This window comes from Oryza sativa, chromosome 6 (assembly GCF_034140825.1).
Source record: "Oryza sativa Japonica Group chromosome 6, ASM3414082v1".
Classification (NCBI taxonomy): domain Eukaryota; kingdom Viridiplantae; phylum Streptophyta; class Magnoliopsida; order Poales; family Poaceae; genus Oryza; species Oryza sativa.
In genome coordinates this window covers 27,976,557-27,997,703 of record NC_089040.1, presented here as the reverse complement: position 1 = coordinate 27,997,703, position 21,147 = coordinate 27,976,557, and the positions used below count along the sequence as shown (strand labels likewise).

General features: G+C 45.4%; 4 protein-coding genes across 6 annotated transcripts; 3 read left to right on the top strand and 1 right to left on the bottom strand.

Moving 5' to 3' along the window:
- Positions 1-3,101: 3,101 nt before the first annotated feature.
- Positions 3,102-5,368, top strand: LOC136351153 (nuclear intron maturase 3, mitochondrial). The gene has a single exon (XM_066311793.1). The coding sequence runs from the start codon at positions 3,149-3,151 to the stop codon at positions 5,351-5,353; it is 2,205 nt and encodes a 734-aa protein (XP_066167890.1). The 5' UTR covers positions 3,102-3,148; the 3' UTR covers positions 5,354-5,368.
- A 6-nt stretch (positions 5,369-5,374) lies between these two features.
- Positions 5,375-7,607, top strand: LOC4341730 (uncharacterized). Of its 3 annotated transcripts, none has more exons than XM_066311795.1 (6): positions 5,375-5,516; positions 5,597-5,663; positions 5,996-6,053; positions 6,328-6,606; positions 6,851-7,037; positions 7,449-7,607. In XM_066311795.1, exons 1-4 carry the CDS (start codon positions 5,495-5,497, stop codon positions 6,529-6,531), a joined length of 351 nt encoding a protein of 116 aa, XP_066167892.1. In that variant the 5' UTR covers positions 5,375-5,494; the 3' UTR covers positions 6,532-6,606; positions 6,851-7,037; positions 7,449-7,607. The 3 variants fall into 3 exon arrangements, with proteins under 3 accessions (XP_066167892.1, XP_066167893.1, XP_066167894.1); XM_066311796.1 differs by having other exon boundaries at positions 6,708-7,037; XM_066311797.1 differs by having other exon boundaries at positions 6,683-7,037.
- An 842-nt stretch (positions 7,608-8,449) lies between these two features.
- LOC136357061 (uncharacterized) lies at positions 8,450-9,736 on the top strand. Its single transcript, XM_066311798.1, has 2 exons — positions 8,450-8,740; positions 9,348-9,736. The coding sequence occupies exons 1-2, from the start codon at positions 8,653-8,655 to the stop codon at positions 9,578-9,580; spliced, it is 321 nt and encodes a 106-aa protein (XP_066167895.1). The 5' UTR covers positions 8,450-8,652; the 3' UTR covers positions 9,581-9,736.
- Positions 9,737-15,889: 6,153 nt separating this feature from the next.
- Positions 15,890-18,321, bottom strand: LOC4341729 (squamosa promoter-binding-like protein 10). The gene is made up of 3 exons (NM_001421676.1): positions 17,534-18,321; positions 16,883-17,082; positions 15,890-16,725 (listed from the first exon to the last, which is right to left on the bottom strand). Exons 1-3 carry the CDS (start codon positions 18,211-18,213, stop codon positions 16,325-16,327), a joined length of 1,281 nt encoding a protein of 426 aa, NP_001408605.1. The 5' UTR covers positions 18,214-18,321; the 3' UTR covers positions 15,890-16,324.
- Positions 18,322-21,147: the final 2,826 nt, after the last annotated feature.

Below are 21,147 nucleotides of genomic sequence, written 5' to 3'. Positions count from 1 at the left end.
ATGGCCGGGATTCGATTTTCGAATCCCGCCTCTCTCTCCTCCCCCACTTCCCCCACGTTGGCCGGCGAAATCCCGCCTCTCCCGGCCACGTCCGGCCCCCTCTCTCCCTATTTAAGCTCTGCCGTCGCCCCCTCTCGCTTTTTCCCCATTTCGCCGAACTCCCTCGTGCTCCCCATCGCTCCCGCGCCGTGCAACCACCCGCCGCCGCCGTTTCCGCTACTCCGGCCGCCGTTAGCCGCCGCACCGCGCCGTCGCCGCCGTCGGGTTCGCGTGGCCGAGATCCACCCTGTCCACCCCTCCTTCGTCGAGGTCCGCCGCCGGAGCGCCGTTCCCATCGTGCGACGGTGGGGGTTGCCATGTCCGCCGCCTTCGGCCGGCATTCCCGTCTCCTATGGCCCCTCTCTTCCTCTCTAATATCTTTCTTTTCGTTCTTTAGGTCATCCCGGTCGCCGTCCGCCGCGTGTCGACCTCCCTCTGTCGCTCCTCGTCGCCGGTCGCTGCCGTTCCCTCCGGTGAGGACTCCCTCCCCTTTCCTTTCCTTCCCCGATTCCCCGTGCGTCGCCGCCGCCCGCGCTCGCCGTCATCTTCGGTCGTTGCCGCCGTCCGCTGCCGCCGCTTTCGCGTCGCTTTTGCGCCGTCGCCCCCGCCGCCGGGTGCCGTCGCCGGCAACGCGTTCGCGCGCGCGTGCCGTCGCCGCTAGCCCTGGCCGGCCGGTCGGCTTTGATGCCGAGCCGAGCCCGGCGGCCGCCTCTATCGCCGCCCGTCCGATCGGCCCGAGGGCGATCTGGGCCGTCGGTCCCGTGGACCGGCGGTGGACCACCTGCGTGGTCCCGGTCCACGGTGAACCGCCCCCCTGAGCCGCTGACCAGTGGGCCCCGCTTGCCGGCGCTGCCCCCCTCCGTGCTGACGTCAGCCCTGGGAATTATTGCGCAATAAATGATTTAAGGTTTTTCTTTTATAGTAATAAACATATTGAATCTTCTAAAATTCATAACTAATTCATCCGAGCTCCGTTTAAGCCCATTCAAGTCTCAGTAAATCAAGAAAAATGTGTAGAATCCATTAAAAATGGTTTTGTTCCCTGTTTCAGTAGTCTTATAGCCTGTTTGCAATGTTTGCCTTGTATGTCGCTAGATTCCGTTTCCTCCGACGCTCCGGTGTACTTCGAAATAGTCGCCGAGGTTCCTCCAGCAGCAGAGCAAGGCAAGTCATGCTTGTCACTTGAACATGTCGATCCTATATTGCAAATTCTCTATTGTTTTCCTTCAAATACTGCATCGTTTTATAATGTTACTAAGGGGTGTTTACCTATTGTCATAGCCATGCTATTGTTGTACCATGTCCCTTTGTCAGCTTGGGGTTATAACATGACTAGAGATTGGACTAGGGATTGCTTAGCCATGCTTAGTTCAACTAGTGTCACGGCCTCTTTCCGGTATGTCGTGGTGGCATGTCGGCGCACGGAAACGTGTCGTGGGGCTGTGTCTTGTGGGTACAGTTGTACACCTCTGATCAGAGTAAAACTATTCGAATAGCCGTGCCCGCGGTTATGGGCGGTCAACCAGATTCACCGTGATTAGTTTCACCCTAGTGTAATCTTTTGAGTTTGGATAGTTTAGGTGGATGGTTGGGCCTGTTGCAACGTGGGATAGCGTTGGACAGTGGATAGTTAATATTAATTAATTATTACAACTGTTTAAATCTTTCAACCTCTGTTTATAAATGCTCGCTTTATGCAAATGAACCACTCTAGCTCTTCTGTGATAATTCCCTGCATCATACCCCTATTCCGGTATGACTTGCTGAGTACAGTGGGTAGTACTCAGTCTTGCTCTATTTTTTTCCCAACCCCAGAGTACGAGTATGTGTCAGATGGAGGTGTCTCTGAGGAGTAGGCTTCGTCCGTGCCGTCGAGGATGCCTGTGGAGTGGTGTTCCCGCTGCAGTTCTAGTCAAGGCTTAGCTCCTGTTGTCTTTCTTTTCTTCCGCTGCATTTATGTAAGACTTTTATGATGTTTGTAAGACGTGGATCTGAATATCAACATTGTCGTTTGTGTACCCCGGCCGGTCCTGGACGGGGATTTTAATGCACATTCTACTTGGAATTCTATTCGGGAATTTCCGGGCGTGACAGCTGGAGTGGCTAAAAAAATTAAACTAGTTACGGGATAGGATTTAAGCCGCTCTACAATTATGTTCCAAACTCTGCTCCTAAAGTTAAATTTAGAAGTCAACCATATCAAACACGCCTTTTGTTTGGTCATATGTTAAAAAGTGCCAATCTCTCGTATGTGTACTGTACTTACAGTACCGGATGCGAGCAGCTACAGGTTTTTACCTTCTTGAGATCGATTTGTTAAGTCAATAATCGTTGTTCTTCTCGGCTATTTCATCGTATTACTATGAATTAATTGCTCCACATCTCTAAAAATACGTTTCTTCAAAAAAAATACCTATACTGCATTGTTTATACTACTTTCTCTCTAAGTTAAGCATTTATTAAGCTCATTTAACAAAATAATTAAATCAGCCAGCTCTATAATTAAATAAAGAGAAAAAAAATCCAAGAAATACCATTGACAAAGTGTCCAATTTCTAGAAATATTATCGACAAGTATGAATTCTATGAAATATCATCGTACAAGTGACTTTATCCCAGAAATACCATCGCCGTTAGGGTTACATCTATTCCATGCCGTTAAATGCACTGTTTATCCTATAGGATTTAACGAAGGGCTGGTAACGAAACCCTACCAACAATGGCATTTCTGAGCCAAAGTCGCTCATACGATAACATTTTATAGAACTCACATTTGCCGATGACATTTCTTGATTTTGTACGTTTACCAATGTTATTTCTTAGATTTTTCTTAAATAATAGTAAATAATTATAGATAATCTGTAACGAATTATCCGATGGATAATCTGTTTCAAACAGGCTCTAGACCTTAATGGGCCTACCGAAATGGGCCCAGAGACAGGATGACGAGACTGACTGTGGGCCGTGTCGGCGTGGGCTGCTTGTCACAGCCCAAAGTAAAGCAAATCCGCCAACTTCCAGAACGAAGCAGCGGAAACGCGTTCCCCTTCGCTTCCTCCCGCCCGCCCGCCCGCCCGCCGCCGCCTCCGCGCGCCGCCGCCGCGGCCACATGCTCCCCCGCCTCCGCGTCCTCCTCCCCGGAACCCGCGGGCTCAGCACCGCGTCCCCCGCCGAGGCGGCGCCTGCGCCGCTCTCCGCCGCGGAGCTCGAGCTCCTCCTCCGCCGCGACCACTACTCCGCCTCCACCCGCAGGTTCCACTCCTTCCTCCCGCTCCTCTCCCACCCTTCCCTCCTCCTCTCCTCCGCGCTCCTCCTCCGCCGCCGCGCCCACCCCTCGCTCCACTCCCCACCACCCGAGCCCCCTCCTCTCGCTCCCGCCGCCGCCGCCGCCGCCGAAGCGATCTCCTCCCCATCCTCCCACCTCCGCCTCCTCCTCCCCTCCCGCGTCAAGGGCCGCCCGCTCCCCGTCCCCACCCTCCCGCTCCGCCTCGCTACGCTCTCCGCCGCATCCGCCCTCGACGCCGTCTTCGCCCCGCGCGCCGCCACCTTCGCCTACCGCGCCCGCCACGCCGCCGTCCGCTACCTCCGCTCCATCCCCAACGCGTCCTGGTTCTTCCGCGTCGCGATCCCGCGACAGCCCTTCGGCCCTCGTCACGTCCGCCGCCTCCTCAGCGCCATCTCCGGTAAGGTTGATGATCCAGGCTTCGTGGAATTCCTGCGCGAGCTGTTCGCTTCCGATGCCGTAGCGTTCGAGCTCGGCGGCTGCGAGCTTGGCCGCGGGCTCCCACAGGAGTCGGAGCTCACCGCCACGCTGCTGAACATATTCTTCGATCCTGTCGATAGAGAGGTGATCGCCATCCGTGAGGAGGTGCACAAGAAGAATCCTAGAGTTAAGGATGACAGTGTTCTTCACACGCCTGTGAGAGTGTACGCGGTGCGGTATCTCGATGAGATGCTGGTTGTGACATCTGGTTCGAAGATGCTCACGATTGAGGTGAGGGATAGAATCCTTGCAGTCCTAGAGAGGGATTTGGAGGTGAAGGTGGACAAATTGGGGAGTTCAGTTCATAGTGCGGAGTCGGAGAAGATGGAGTTCCTTGGTATGGAATTCCAAGCGGTACCACCATCAGTCTTACACCCACCCATGTCAGAGAAGGCAAAGAGGGCAAGGAAGATGTATTTGAAGCGCAAGGCGGCAAAGGCACAGGAGCTGAAGAATGCTCGGGAAACACGGAGGAAGAAGCTTGGACTGAAGATATTGAGCCATTTGTTCAAGAAGGTGAGGCGGGGACATGAATTCGAGTTTGATTTCCAGATTGAGAGTGAAGTGCAGCAGCTGTTCAAGGAGTGGGCAGAGGAGGTTGTCACTGAATACTTCAAATCACCAGAGCATTGCAGATATTGGCATCGATTGCTCACTTCAGGTGATTTTTTGTCATTGGCTAGGGTGAGAGACCAGTTGCCACCAGAATTGGTGGATTCCTACGACAAGTTTCAAAAGACACTTGACAGGTTCTTGATGCCCATGAGAGACCGTGGTACATCTGATGAAGAGGAGAGGCTAGCAGAGGAGGAAGAGAGACAGTATGAGAAGAGGACTGTTCAGGACTTGACAGAATTGAAGATGAGGGTCAATGCGCCAATAGAGCTGGTAAGGAAAGCAGTAAAGTTGGCTGGGTTTACAAATTCCATGGGACGGCCACGGCCAATCAAGCTACTAATCTGTTTGGATGATACAGATATTATCAATTGGTATGCAGGTGTTGGGAGGAGGTGGCTTGATTTTTTCTGCTGTTGTCGGAATTTCAAGATGGTCAAAACTGTTGTTAGTTACCACTTGAGGTTCTCCTGCTTCTTGACATTGGCTGAGAAGCATGAATGCACCAAGAGGCAAGCAATTAGCCATTACTCAAAGGATTTGAAGGTGACAAATGACGATGGAGTGGCTGAAGTGCACTTCCCAACAGAGCGCGAGATCAGGATGATGGGTGATAAGAATCTATCTGATCCAAAGCCTGTGGATGGAGCCTTGACAATGATCTTTGTCAGATTAGCTGTTGATGACACCACCTATCCATGTGTGGCACATTTTTGTGCTGAAACAGACACTGTGATTTATCGAATACGTTTACTCCAGAATCGTCTAAATGTAGATCCTCTGAATGAGAAGAAGTGGGTCCAAGGGCTAAGTGCCATTCACGAGAGTTTAAACAAGAAATGCCTCCCTTTGTGCCCCATGCATGCAAGTGATCTTCTTCTTGGCAAGATTACTCTTCAAGATATTGACTGTACTCGATTTGTTGATGTGGAGTAAAACACACTTGCATAATACCTCTTGGGAACACATGTATCATGCATTTATTTGTGGTTCTTGCCAAGTGCATCTAGTGTTGATTGCCCTTGGTGGAGTGCGTCATGGTTAGATCCATTACAGTCCTGTCATGTAGTAGAAGAAATGCTGGCTTTCTTTTCCAGAGGTATGTGTTTCATGGAAGCTTTGAAAGGCTGCTTAGCATCATCACGTGGATAACTAAATATTATCTTATCTTCTGCCCAGGAATGTTGCTACTTACTAGTGTTAGCGTAAATTGTATGCGGAACAACTTCATATCAATGCTGCTCAGGTATTTCTTTCAGTCAACACCCCTGGACCATATCACGCACTATATTTTTTATACATCATATACATATATATATATATATATACCTTGTAAAAGTGAACAAAATCTAGTTAGCTTACATTTCCAATCATATAACAGCTTATTAGTCATGTTACCTCTCTTGCGGCCATCAATACATCGCGTTGCCCAGTTGCGCACTTGCGCTCATATCATTGAAATTTGTTATCAGTTTTAACTCTGAATTGCCATGAATAAGTACCTGTCATATTAGCGTGAATAAGTGCATATATTATGTTCTTACTTTGGAAAACCTGTTTTATTGACTACGTTCACAGGCACATACAGATACTTGCTGTTGATTACTCTTCAATAATGTTGAAATTATTGGTGCAGGTTCTGTTTTCTTTTCCTCTCGACTGATTATGATTGTGAAATGTTATTTGTAGACTTGTAGTACAGAAATTTTAGCCATTATCATGTTATGAAATCTGGATCACCACTGAACCACAAAAACTTATTAACAAATATGAACAATTTTCCAAGTCTTAGCTACATAATGCATGTTCTTTGTTGACCTTACATGCTGAGATGGATCAAATTAGTGCATGTGATTGTCCTGCAACCTATGCATACGATAAATATTAACTAACTCTCACTCCTTGTGCAGTTGGTTGATTCTGTTATTGATTTGGCAAGAAATCTCGTGATACCAACCGAACTGATTGTTATGGTCAGGATGTATCATCATGATGAGGTGCTGTCATCCATGGTCAAAGTGGTTTCCTGCTTCTATCTCACATGGCCATGTAGGGATATCAGCATGCTAAACAGGAAGCTGTTCATGATTGTTGTCATGGTCTTCTTGACATGATAGTTTTCCAGACACTCCATGATCTCACAGTAGCTACCGAAGCTGCCGCAGCATGCATCTAACAACCATCTTCAGGTACGTCACATCAGCCCATTGTGCAAACGTGCTGCGTCCTGCATGAGACGCCTAATTGACTGTTTATCTGCTTTAGATGTTATATCACCGATTATTAACAGGATACATGGGCCCTAGTAGCAGAGCCAGACGTTGATGTTGCATTTGCAGTTGGACATATCACAAGATCATATCCATCGTTTTGAGAACAGGGTGATAATCTCTGCCGGCAACGATGATTTTACATGATTGCTGATCTACGCAGGCTGGCATTGGCTTCCATGAAATGGACGACAAGGCAACAGGTCCATGCCGACGGTGGAACATATTTGGTGGTGTCCGGAGCACAGCGGCCGTCGACACCTCGTATGCACAGGACCTCGATCAAAGCCTCAAAGGCAGGCAGATTGCGACTGCACGGTCAGGATTACATTATGCAATAGTATATCACAGTGAGTAGAAATTAAAAACTAAAGGAAGCAATGTTACGCATCAAAATTAATTTATTCTTTGTTGGGAGATTCTTGTCGCTTGCATACATTGGTGAAGTTTTTCTGGGCCGTGTCACAGACACCCAGTATTCCCTCTGTTACTGATGAAGGGAAGTCAAATGTTTGCAGCAAACAAAAACAACACACACAGTTGCATCTTCTTAAGTTATCTCTGCACAATCATTGAGTTCTAAATCCACAGGCTTTGTTTCAGAACATATCATCCCAACCAATGAATCTCATCCTCGTCTAGTTGCCATGTTCTTGTCAGAGTTGTTATCTACCATTTCCATTATTCCATTGTTTCCTAAACTTCGCACCTTGCAGTTTTAAACACGAATTTTCTGAATGGCTAAGCTTCAGTCTCTTTAGTAATTTTATTTTCCAGGGGCGCGACGTTTCACGTCATCATTGGGAGGAGGCACCGGGCGAGTACAGCATCCGGATTTCGAACTGATTTAGTGGTGGGCGCACGTGAACTTCAGCGCATGCCCCACGCTCGCTGCGCTACACCCCATTCTCCCCAATGACCAAGAAATATAAACAGATCATGCCATATTGCAAGCCAACCATAAAATATTCGAGGTAAGTGTAAATAGCAGAATTCTTCTCTCATCTTCTAAATTAACCCTTTATTTTGAACGTGACATTTTTCTTATACCTATACGAACTAAGGCCTTCTTTAGTTACTAAAGCAAAAATTTTCATGCTATCACATCGAATATTAGGACACATGCATGGAATATTAAATGTAGGAAAAAAACAATTACACAGATTACTTGTAAATTGCGAGACGAATCTTTTAAGCCTAATTGTGCCATGATTTGATAACGTGGTGTTACAGTAAACATTTGTTAATGATGGATTAATTAGGCTTAATAAATTCGTCTGGTAGTTTTCTGGTGGAATCTGTAATTTATTTTATTATTAGACTACGTTTAACACTTTAAATATATGTTCGTATATCCAATGTGACAACCAAATCTAAAAAATTTTCCCGAACTAAACAAGTCCTAAATTGACTGTCTTTGATACTAGTACCTTTTTCAGTCACTTTTCTTTAAAAGATTCTTGTGTTCGAAAAGTTGGTTTAGTTAGTAACTGTAAAATAAAATGTGCTACTTTACTACAGTGGTGTGTAATGCAGTTTAAAATATGTGCTCTTCACCTTCCTGGAAATCGTGGAGACTGTACGGTAGCGTGGTCCGATGGCCAAAATCACGTGGCCATTTGCTGTAATAATCGTAACAACCAAGGATAGCAAAAAAAAAAAAAAAAAAACTACAACCGAAATTAATTAAAGTTAGCAGAGGGTGGCAAAACTAAAGCAACACGCGCTTAGTATAAGTCGCGCTCGCGCGAGTAGAGGTGGTGCGTGTCAGCGTGTGTTTGCCTCTTGTGGGAGGGAGAGGCGAAGCCGCGAAGCAGGCAGAGCCGGCGGCTGCGCGTGCCAGCCACGGCGAGGCTCGGCGGCGGCAAGCCCCGGCGGCCGGCCGAGCCGTGCGGCGGCGGCGGCGAGGCGCGGCTGCCCGGGGGGAGGCGGCGGGCGGCGCGGCAGCAGATCGGGACGCGCGTCATGGCGTGGTGGCGCGCCAGGGTCGTCGCGCCCGTGCGCCGCGCGTGGCTCGCCGTCGCCGCCGCCCGCGCGCGCGCCCGCAACGGCGGTAAGCCCACCGCCCGCGCCCCCCAACTCTGCTCATACGTAGCCATCTCCTATGCGTATTCTGTTGTTGTATAATTGTAGTTCTTGGTTACACTGGTTCGAGAGTTCAGAGCTGATTGCAAGAACTGATAAAGCAGCAGAGATAATAGTAGGATTCTGCGCAATGCAATCGAGTTTCACGCCTCTGTTCTTCAGTTCTTGTATGTTAGACTGGAGATTTTGCAAAGAAAGATGGGATTAGTTATAGCATCCACAGATCTAGCCATCTACCCGATGCTAATGCAGAAGCTTCAGGCTTCAGCTTACTAGAAGATATACAGTAGATTGGTAGAATGGGAGGGAGCTAGCCTCTGTGGGTGTCTTGCAACCAAAAAGAAAAAAAAATCGCACGGGAAACAAACAAATCGATCAGTGTTCAGTACTGGTCCATGAACTCCAAGAATCGTTGTTATCTTTTGCTTCCAACCTCACATTGCATTGGACCACCCAATCTGCAGCCATTACCATCTTTATTCTCACGGATTTGCCATATAATTCTGACGAATTTCCTGCCAAACATCTTCAGAATTCTCTCTTTCCCTTACAAATATGATCGATCGTCAATGCAGAGCGTGGCATCCTCGACCTCCACCAGGACGTGCAGACCTGCGGGTACGAGGACGTGCAGGTGATGTGGAACATGCTCAGCTCGGAGAAGGAGGCGGCGCCGCCGCCGCCGCGGAAGCGTGCGTTGTGGCGGCTGCGGCTGCCGGTCTGGCCCGCCGCCGTCTGGTCGCCGCGCGGCCGAGGCATGCAGCAGCGTGAACCGAATCCTACTGCCGATTGCAACTTCGCCATGTAAAACGGAGAGAGGGGCATCTCTTCCTCTGCCTGACTGCCTCTGCAATTGAGATGTTGCAAGATACTGTGCCAAATTGCTCAATGGCTCGTGATGGCCTGATCTATTGTGTACAAAGACTCTGTATATAGTTCAGGGCAATGTGTTGCTTTCTCTGCTGCTCCGGTGCTTTCGGTTGGTTTTCTGACTTGTGATGCGAGATGCAGCAGATTCGGGTGGCTATTCAGTTTCGATAATCGAAAAAAACAAGAAAGAGATAATATCGATTAGTGCGAGTTTTATAAAATACTCATATTGCAAGTGACTCAAAGCTATCGTCGTTAGAGTTTCATTAGTAGCTATCCGTTAAGTGTTTTAGGATAAACAATGTATTAAACAGAGTGGAATGGATGCAATCCTACTGGAATAACATTTTTATAACAAAATTATTTGTACGATGATATTTTATAAAACTCGCACTCGTCGATGGTATATTTTGAATTTGCACGTCATTTCCTAGATTTTCTCTTTGGATAATATAAAACCCTCATCTGGATATTTTTCCTAGACTTTCATTTTAATGTGAAACTCAGACATAAAGTTTGTACATCTAATTTCACTATCGTACGAATGCACAGAATAGACTCAACCATTAGTATGTTGGTGAATAATCTGAATTCTACCAGTGGATAAAGGCATCAGCATTTCGATTGTTGTGAAGTGTGACTTTTTCTTTTTAGAGAGGGCGACCTTGTCCATGTCCTTGTTGAGTGACACATCCTGCTAGTTATTCTGCCGACTCAGGTTGCGAAATGTCTTCAATGCCCTGCAGCCATCTACACATGGAAGGCCTATTTATGGGCTCGTGGCCCAACCTATTTATGTTGGCCATACAACGGCCCAGTAATCTGCCGTTCATGCTTAGGTTGGCGTAATCTCTACAGCCCTGCACAGCAGCAGCGGCCCAGAAGACCTCTGGTCCAGTTGTTTCTGGCTTAAAAAGGCCCCTAACTCACAAATTATTCGCCCGACCAAATAAGCCTAAAATACTTTTGAGTCATTTCAAGCCCCGAGCTACTAAAGCGTCTCACTTCACTATCTAATAATATTTTTTTTGTTTGATATATATATATATATATATATATATATATATATATATATATATATATATATATATATATATATATATATAATCTCTTGGATGATAGACGCCAGCCTATCCTATGGAACAAAGTACTTCATCCTTCCAAAATATAATTATTTTTTTACACATTTCCAAATATCTATCTGGACGGAGGATGCCAAAATACATTTTGAGAAACTTGTAGAAATTATACATTTTGAAACACAAGGAGTAGTTTTCAGAAGAAAAAAATTGTGATAGTTTGCATTTTACACGCGAGGGCTTAAATCGGTCTATGTTCTTACAAGCTACGTTGCCATTTCGTCATACAATGTTTCAACTTAAAATATAAATTGTGTCAAGAAGGAAAAAAAATGTCTTACTCCCTCCGTTTCACAATGTAAGTCATTCTAGCATTTCTTATATTCATATTGATGTTAATGAATCTAAAATATATATCTATCTAGATTCATTAACATTAATATGAATGTGAGAAATGTTAGAATGACTTACATTATGAAACGGAGGAAGTAGCATTGAAGTGAAAAAAAAACAAAAGTCTAGGGCTACAGTCCCTTCCCAAAATAGTTCGAATGCCGTATTTCCTGAATCTCTGAAATTAACTTGGGGAAGGAATAGTTTTTTTTCTCTCACTTTAATACTACCTATGATATTTTCATTTTTTTTCCATCTTGATACAATTTATATTTGTCCTCTTGAGGAAATGCTTAGATACGAGTCTCACCGAGCAACCACTACACCTCTACAAGTTCTGCCTTTACAGAGATCCCTGTCTTCCGTCCTCTCCCATGGGACATGCACCCAACGATTTTTTGAAGGACATCGCATTTCCCTCGTGTCACAGCCTCACAGGCACCGCTTCCGTGAGTCCCCCTTGATACCCCTACCCCTCTCTCTTGAGTTGCTGTCCACCCTCTCTAAATCTATTCCCATGCCACCTTTTGTCGTTCACTAGTGTCTCTTATGCCTCCTTTGTCACAAGCGGTGTATCGTTTTGACAAAGCAGGTAGAGTCGGACGTTGGGAGAAGCGGTGATCCTCAAAGGGGATGAATTTTGTAGCGTCAGAGCTTGAAAAAGGATATGTGTGGAGGTGATGGACCTATGTGAGGCACACGATGACTGAGGCAGAAGAAAGATGAAGTGGCATCAGCTAAGGCCTACATCGTCGTCGACGGCGTTGCCTGCTGAGGTTAGGCCCATGACAGTTGATCACTGCCTCGTTGTTTTCGATATCACCTACCGAGGTTGAGCCCAGGGAAGAGAGGAAGAGAGAGAGTGGCGTTGTGTTGGTAGCAGCGCAAACTGTCGAGTCGGGGATGAATGGAAGTTGTGAGAAGCAGGATTGCAAATGTACGCCATATAGAAGTATAGAACCAAAACTGTTCCGGATTAAATAGGATGGTAATTCGTTTGGTTTGAAGAGTTTAGGGTGTCAATTTGTCAGGTATTTAAATTAAGGAGGGTAAATCGAAATATCGTAAAAGCTCAGGAGGTAATTCAATTTTTTTTTGTTTCTTTTTCGTTTTCACCCCTCGGCTCCTGCTAGCAATGCGATACTGCAGAATAGTATCCCTACATGACAACACCCCGAGTCCAACCGATAAACAGAGCACACTGCCACAGTAGTCCAGTAGTACCACCAATTGACAAAGTGTCAACATCACCCCACTCCACATGGTGAATGCACAACAACGCTCCAATCCACATCACCTCAGCACAAGGAAGGGCAACAGTGGCATCCTACTACAAATTTCCAACTGAAAAGTCTGAAATTTAACAGCGCTACTCCTACAAAGGGTGTATTTAGTTCACGTCAAAATTAAAAGTTTTGTTGAAATTAGAACGATGTAACGGAAAAATTGAAAGTTTGTGTGTGTATGAAAGTTTTGATGTGATAAAAAAGTTGGAAGTGTGAAGAAAAATTTTAGACTAAACCAGGCCAAAGATGAATACTACTACTAGTCACTCCCTTAACACGAGCACTCACTATTTACAGCTAATTATTTTTCTAGTGTTAAGTGACTTAATCATCCTAATTAACTATTTGCCACTTTTACGAGTGGTGCTAAATTATTTGCTATGAAATTCATATATCATAGACGAGGGCTCACGTGTTATAGACGGTGAGTGGCAAATAATTAATTGCCGCATCTTAAAAGTTTAAAAGTGACAGAAAGTTAAATATCCCGTAGTATTGTGCACACGGTGTGTATATCTACGTTTTTACCGTGTTTCTTAGGAAAAAAAAAGATGAATACTGCTCCCTACAGACTGTACTCCAGGGGCAGCAACCCAGCAAGCGAGTCGAGGGAGGATCAATCTCGATTTCGCGGTGGATCGGCCGAGTCGGTCCAAACGCTGCAGGCCCCCCCGCCCGCGGCATCCGCGGCTAGCTGCCTGCCTGCCACCCCAGAGTCCGTTTCTGCATGACGTCGCTTGCTACCTCATCTGCTTGCTACTGCTGCTGCCGCCGCTGTAGCAGTAGCCATGGCCACTCACTGCCCAGCTATCCTACACTCTACTGCTACCCAGCAAGCTCTAGCTACTGCAGCCATGGCGATGGATCAATCCATTTTCAATGTTGATACAGAGTATATTTTCCGTGGCTGTTTCTGGGGGGCTAGTAGGAGATCGATCAGGAGAGACGGCCGTACGTACGTCCGTGTGATCGACGATCCCCCCATATCCAGGAGGATCCCCGGGAGCTTTCACTGCTCCTATGAATACCCCAAGATATGATTGAGATTGATCCCCACACACATGCAATCACATCTCTCTCTTTCTCTAGTCTCTCTCCTGTTTATCGTTCGTTCGTTGCATTGAGGGGGATGGGGGTAATTGATCTAGTCCCTGTACTGTCGCTGGTATCTGCACACACACATGCGCAAGTAAGTACGCCGCTTTATTGCCCTGTCCTGCCTGCCTTATTATTAGATGGAGAGCTACCCAATGGGACGGCCAGGGTGATGAATGTATTGTGTGTGTGTGTGTTGCTCTTGGTGATCTTGGAGTTAATACTGCAATTAACTGGGCGATATATGGGGGCGAAGCCTTTGCCCTAGGGTTGCATGGGAAACACGGTGTTTTCGCGCCTTGTTTGAACATACCACTGTGATTTTTTGTTTGCACAAATTTACCTAGTAGTAGTGAATAATTATTATCCCGAGATATATAGTGGTGGAGCCAGGAATTTACGCAGACTAGGGCTCAACCAACAAAGACTAAGGCTGTGTTTGGCCCCCGCGCACGCAAAATAGAGCGATTTATGATTAATTAAGTACTCCCGCCGTTTCAGGTTATAAGACGTTTTGACTTTGGTCAAAGTCAAACTACTTTAACTTTGACCAAGAAAAAAATAGTAACATTTTCAACCCAACACAAATTTATTATGAAAATATATTTAACTATTGATTTGATAAAACTAATTTAGTATTATAAATATTACTATATTTGTCTATAAACTTAGTCAAACTTAAAATAGTTTGACTTTGAGCAAAGTTAAAACGTCTTATAACCTGAAATGGAGGGAGTGTTTACTTTTTTTTTTGAAAAATGCATTACCAGATTTTTTTTAAAACAACTTTTGTATAGAAACTTTTTTTTTTGGCAAAAAACACATCATTTAACAGATTGAAAAGCGTGCGCGCGGAGCACAAGGGAAGAGAGTTGGGAACACAGGCTGCCGAACACAACCTAAGGCTCAACCAATTCAATTTGTTGAATCTTGGAACTTTCCATGGATACTTATTAGTGGATTTACAAAGGATTTATTAAGGACACAAGCTTAAGGCGCTCAAACCCTAATTTCCCAAGATTTGTCTCCGCCCCTGGCACTCGCTTACTCAAGATTGGTGTCCCCACATCCTTTGCCCCCACTCGATCCACATCACACCAATACCATTCTAACCTTAAACCGTCTTCCTAGCTATCTCTGTTCTCATCCTGAGATTACTACTCCCTCCGTTCCCAAATGTTAATGCTCTAAAAATGCTAATATTGTCTACAGAGTTTGAAACCTATATTGTTTATATTTAGGAATGTAGGGAGTATATACCACGCATGCCCCCCTCCTCATGTTTACATCCTTCCTCTAACACTGCTTGATTGTATTTTGTTGGGGTGGGATGCGTGTCTGTGTAGTGGCGTAGTGGCAGAGTTACATAGAAGGTTGTGGGGTCAGCTAACACCACGGTTTTTTTTTTTTCGCAAACTCCCTTACAAGTCGGCATTTTTTTTACATATAATTAAATAAATTATTCTTTTTTTTAAAAAAATGACGCACTACAATATAAAGTAATGCTATTTGACCTTAATGGCAAAAACAAAAAGAGAGACTCCACCACTGTTCCTTCTCCATCAATAAGGTTTTAACTAACATGGCATTGCCGCATTGGCACCAAGAGGTTTTGAATTTCTGGCCGGGCTACGTAGTTTTGGTTTTGAAGTGCAAATGAATTAATTGTTCGTCAATCATGTTTTAGGCCTAGACTACTCAAAAGTGGTGTGTCAAATTAAAGTATAAATAAGTTTCCATGCCTTCTTTTAGACAAACTGACTGATACATTCAATCTAATGAACAGTGCCAAACAATTCTTTCCAGAGGGGTCCCAAAAATTAATAAAATCTCCTCACGTTCAAATTAAAACTCCAAGGACGTTATATACAGTAGAGCTAGCACCCTAGCTAATTAAGAAATTTGTACGATGGCCTAGTATTTATTACACTTGGATCATTAAATCATAATTATCTGGTGGACCCCACCATAAGACACTGCTGCCATGCTACTAATGTAGGAACCGGTTGCAGAATTAATTAATGAACTCTCTCAACATGCATGCATGCATATGCCGGAGTACGTACGTAGATGTGTTCAAAGCCAGCTTCGTGTGAATTTAAGGTTCATATATAAGCACAGGATCTGTGGGGCCCTAATTTTTTGTTTTTTTTTTCACATGCAATAAATGTGAATCACTCACCTGCACGGTAAAGAAAAAACAAGAAGACACTTCTACTATTGACACGCAATGCGTGGTAAAAAAACATAGAAAAACGAGGAAATGGAAGATTCGAAAAGATTATGCTGTAGTAGTAATAAGATGTTGGGACCTGAAACAGTGAAACTCTGATATCTGTTAATTAATTGCATATATAGGAGCTTTGCATATGCATGATAGAAACAACAACAATAACAAGAACAGGTACAACCTAGCTTCATTGCAAGTTGCAACAATAATATTGAAATTAATAACTAAGATGAGATGAACAAGAACACACTCACTCACACACACAAACCACATTATTCCCCAAGTGAAACAGAAAGCTGCTGAGAAAGAAGGCATGCATGCATGCTGCTTGCAGTGCAACAGGGTAGCTAGAAAGAAAAAAAAGTTTGATCCTAGCTGTTGGAATCCTTGCTGCTTTTCCTTTTTTTTTTACCTTCTTTTTTGCTCCTCTTTTTTTTTTTCTTCTCTTCACTTGGTTCATGGCTGATGCAAACGTACTGGAAGTTATACCCTTTTCTGCTCTCCCTTCTTTTTTTACTTTTAGCTACACAAGAGGTGAAATGACACGAACACATGGTAGGATCGAGTAGGAATTGAAGTAGCTAAGCTAAGGTAAAGCTCTACATGAAGTCGACCTCGAACAGATGCATGTTGTTGTTGTTGCCGCCATTGTTGTGGCTGTTGTCGTTGTTCTGGTCTGATACCTCGCCGTTGGTCGCCGTCGACGGCAGCGCGCTGGAGCACACCGACGAGCACGACAAGATGTTGTTGCTACCGCCGCCGCCGCCGCCATTGATGTGGACCAGGGAGCTCACCTGCATGTGGTCTTGCTGGTGATGGTGGTGGTGATGGAGCATGGCGCCGATCTGCGGCGCGGAGCTCTCGTGCGGCGGCGCGCCGCCGAGCGTGAGCGCCGTCGGCCTCGCCGCCGCCGCCGCATGCTTGCCCTGCTCGGGCAGGCAGCTGATCACGCTGGTGTTCGACGAGATGGGCGACTTGGCCGCGCTCATGGACACCACGTCTGCATCAATTAATCGATCAGTTCATGTTAAAAACGAACGGCAGAGTGTAGCAGAGAATGCAATCTTTTTTTTTAGATAATAGAATAGAATCCCGGCCTTTGCTCAGGTAATACAGCCAATTATTACAGCTATCTAGCGTCATCGATTAGAGCTTACTCTTGTTGTCACCGGTGTAAGACGTGGCGGCGCCGCCGCTAGGCTTCTTCCCGGCGGCTACCGGCGCCGCCGCCGCGTCCTTGGCCGCCGCCACGGCGGTCGTCGCCGCCGCCGCCGGCTTCCGCCGGCGACGGTTGTGCTCCGCCAGCCGCTTCCGGCAGCTCCTCTTGGCCTCATCAAACTCCGTGAGCACGTGAAACCTATCCAACACATGTACGTACACCCACAATGTCACAATTCTGTAGATTAAAACGTGTACATCACACAACATACTATACGTAGTACACTATACGAATAATGCTGCTGCATTGGTCAATGCGTGGATGGGATGGCAGTAACAGCAGCAGCAGCAGCAGAGATAAAGAGAGAGAAAAACTCAAAAAGAAAAGCATATCATGCAGGCGACGCAGAGAGATACGCACAGACCATCGTCGCATCGTGGCAGTGCAGAAAGAGAGGAGGAATCAAGAAAAAGTTGGCAGCTACTAGCTCGCAGCTTTTCGTTCGATTCCTGCGCGATTTTCCGCTTGTCTCTCTCTCTCTCTCCATCGATCCCGAGACCGGTCATGGCGAGAGAAAGAATTCAAGAAAGCAAGTACAGCGAATCATGGCGACACGCTGTAGCACGGTGATGGCGGAGCAGTAGCTTACCTGCTGCATTGCTGGCAGAAGCGCTGCTGCTTGCCGGAGGCGGCGACGACGGAGGCCTTGGCGTGGTACTCGCAGACCTTGTGGCGGCGGTGGTAGTGCTTGGCGCCGGAGAGGTCGGCCTTGCAGCCCTCGGCCTGGCAGCGAGGTGGCTGGTGGTGGGCGCCGCCGAAGCCGAGGCCGAACACGCCGCCGAGGCGGGAGCGCATGAGGAGGCGGTCGACGGCGAGCATGTCGCCGGGGGAGAAGTAGGTCCGGCGGCCGAGGTTGAGCCCGATCCTCCCGGCGGCGGCGTCCTGACCTCCGCCCCCGCCCTCGCGCTTCACGATGCCGAGCGCCGGGTACACGTCTCCGGGCATCGGCATCGTCATGGGCATCTGCAGCGGCATCGGCATGGGCGGCGGCGGCGGCGCCGCCATGCTCGGCGGCAGCGCCAGCAGCTGCGGGTGCGGCGGCGCGTCCTGCCCGCCGCCGAACTGCATCGCCGCCGCGAAGTCCAAGCCGTCGTACATGTGGTGGTGGTGGTGCTGCAGCATCCCCGCCCGCTGCGCCGCCGCAGCCGCCGCCGCCACCGCCGCCGCGCCATGGTCGAACCCGACGTACGCCCCCGGCCCCGGCGCCTGCATCGCCCCGAACGGGAACGGCGACTCGTCCCCCGCCGCGTTCATCCTACCGCTCATCATGCCCGCCTCCTCCTCGCCGCCGCCGTCGCCGTCGTGGCGTGGTGGCTTCCAACGAAGTGGAGCTCGAGCTAGAGTGAGCTAGTGAGTGAGGTGGCTAAGCTAAGCTAGTGTGTGAGCTTGCAGGAGAGGAGGAGGAGGGGTTGCAATGCAGGGGTGGTTAAAAAGGCAGAGGAGAGAGAGAGAGAGAGAGAGAGAGAGAGAGAGAGGGAGGGGGTAATAACTATTGGCGTGTTGGTTGTCCGGTAGTGGCATGTGTCCGCCTCGCCGGACGTCGCCTCGTCACGGCGCCATTGCTCTTTCGGTGCAACAAGTCGCCATGGCTGTTTTGGAGAGAGAAAACTCACAAACACACACCCACCCCCCCTCTCTCTCTCTCTCTAGTCTAAGGCTAGTTTTTTTTTCTTCGACTTCAAACTTGAACTTCTTTTCTTTCCGTTAGCACGCTTTTTCAAAACTGTTAAATGGTGTGTTTTTTTAAAAGAAATTCTATACATATGTTGTTTGAAAAATTCATTATTTTTATGTGCTAATGAGATTTCTCGTTTCGTATACAATGAAAATCTCTCTTCAACTTGAAGGCAACGTTCGATAGAATGAGAAAGAAGATTTGTCTTGTTCTTCACACGCTCTATTTTTGAACGGTTAAAGAATGTGTCTTTTTTCTTTAAAACTTATAGGGTAGTTATTTTACAGAATCATATTAATTGATTTTTTAAAATTTAAAATAATTAATACTTAATTAATTATATGCTAATAGCTTATCTCGTTTTGCGTATCTTCATAATTTTATCTTTACTTCTCCTCTCAAACACATGTTGTGTTTGATTAGAGGGGATGTAAAACAAAGTAGTGGGTTAACACATAATGTATTAGCCTAGAAACTTACAATTTTTAATCAATATGATTTTTTAAAAAATCAAATCTCCTGTAGATTTTTTTTAGAAAAACATACCATTTAGCAGTTAGGAAATGTGCACGTAAAAAATAAGGGATCAGGAGTTGAAAAATGTAGTATAGAACACCAGAGAGAGAGAGAGAAGTCTTATTATTTCTATTTCTTGTTTGGAACTATTTTGAGATTATTTGCAGGAGAACAGTGTGGAGGATCATATGGGATTTGTGCATGCCAAACCAGCATTTGGCAATTGGCATATATGTGTTGTAGTAGTATATAAGTTTTGGCATTTTGCATACTACATGGATGTGGACTACTACTGCACAGATAACCCAGCCAGGCGTCTCTGTGTTTGCTGTGCAGAGGAAAACAGAGAGCATGCAGTTGCAGGCAGGCCGGGCCGGCACAGCTGATGCAATGGTAACTGTGTTCCCGGCCATTGCACATCCAGTCCCATTTCTCCCTGTCCGGAGCCTGGACACCCTTCCCAATGTTGGTTCAGTAGTACTATTAATTAAGAGTTGTTAAGTTAATTAAGACAAATATGTACATATAGTCTTCATATTTATAAGACAAATGTTTTAGAAATTATTTATGATTCTAAAATTTAACATTAAGCTAGCTTGTTCTAGACGATGAGTATTATCAACCTGAAAGATGTATACACTCGAAACTCTCTCGAGACCTGGGGTGAGGGCAGAACTTAAGGCTTAATTAGCCTTAGGATTAGCTCTTATGAACCCCATATTTCACACTCTCACTAATATATGTGAGTCGGCCATATTGAGAGGTGCCGAATCCTCAGTTTTGCCGCTTGGCTTAATATGCAGCACCAAATGTGCCTAGTTTCTTTGCTCCAAAAATATATAATGCATTGTCAAGTTTGCTATATTAGCTTAGTTAATATACATGTAAAAAGGAAAGTTATTGATAGTGTGGTGTTAGAGTCGTGAATCCATGACTATACTCATCAGAGTTCAATATGCTCTTATAATATTGCATATACGCGATGTATTTCGGTAGAAATTTAATTAAGTTGAGAATTAGTTTGCCATTCGCTTTCATCTCTTTGAGGTTGTATAAAGAGAGTGCACTCGTAGGGTGTCATGCGATGTGTTTTCAGTAGGAATTAATTAATGAGGACGGAGATTTACCATTGCCCATAATTAATCTCTTTAAGTTTTTCTAGAGGTGTGCTTGTATGTGTAGCAGTGTGTATACGTGTGTATCTTTAATGTAATCAGAAAAAAAGTTGGTTAAAACAATATGATGGTTAAAACAATGTGCCACATAATTTACAATGTAAAAATTGGTTTTAAGACATATTTACAACGACAAATGATGCAAATAAAACTGGGAGGAGGATGTCTTGAGCTTGTCACTCCATTCTGTAGGTGGATTATTAATGCTAAACTCAAGTTTTCATGGGTATTACCTTAATTTATATTGGAAAAAACCACTGTGTACACTCCACGCATCTATGTGGCTTGCACCAAGTGGCACGGTTATCCACATGCATATGTTCATAGTGTTGGCACCAATAATGAATTTCTAATATGTCCAGTACAAATTTAAACGCATATATATATATATATATATATATATATATATATATATATATATATATATATATATATATATATATATATCCTTAACAACAAACATGCACAACACTCCATATAATGGTCATTGATGCTCCTAATTTAGTTATGGACAGTGAATATGCATGATTGAATAATCCGTAAACCAATATTATTACCTGCTGTGGACTTTGGACGTCCCTCATCATATCTCAAAGGGCAGTACTAATAAATGCAATATAATATGAAATCAGTTTGTAGCAGTGAATTGCAAAACTGAGACAGCAAAGTTCAACAGTGACTGAATTAAGTAAAAAAAAGGATTTGCGCTTCACTTCATTGGTAATTTATCTAATTATGTTTGATTATATCATTAACCAAGATTACAATGAGAATAACAAATTAAAAAATAAAAGAAATTGTACATGGGTCAAGATTTTATTGTTGCTAAAAAACGTA

Coding starts and splice junctions, on each gene's coding strand:
- LOC136351153 (XM_066311793.1), top strand. CDS start 3,149: ATGCTCCCCCGCCTCCGCGTCCTCCTCCCCGGAACCCGCGGGCTCAGC.
- LOC4341730 (XM_066311795.1), top strand. CDS start 5,495: ATGCTGGCTTTCTTTTCCAGAG. Junction 5,517..5,596: donor GCTGGCTTTCTTTTCCAGAG/GTATGTGTTTCA, acceptor TCTTCTGCCCAG/GAATGTTGCTACTTACTAGT. Junction 6,054..6,327: donor TGTTGAAATTATTGGTGCAG/GTTCTGTTTTCT, acceptor CTCCTTGTGCAG/TTGGTTGATTCTGTTATTGA.
- LOC136357061 (XM_066311798.1), top strand. CDS start 8,653: ATGGCGTGGTGGCGCGCCAGGGTCGTCGCGCCCGTGCGCCGCGCGTGG. Junction 8,741..9,347: donor CGCGCGCGCCCGCAACGGCG/GTAAGCCCACCG, acceptor TCGTCAATGCAG/AGCGTGGCATCCTCGACCTC.
- LOC4341729 (NM_001421676.1), bottom strand. CDS start 18,213: ATGATGAGCGGTAGGATGAACGCGGCGGGGGACGAGTCGCCGTTCCCG. Junction 17,083..17,533: donor TTCTGCCAGCAATGCAGCAG/GTAAGCTACTGC, acceptor TGTGTTGGATAG/GTTTCACGTGCTCACGGAGT. Junction 16,726..16,882: donor TTACACCGGTGACAACAAGA/GTAAGCTCTAAT, acceptor TAATTGATGCAG/ACGTGGTGTCCATGAGCGCG.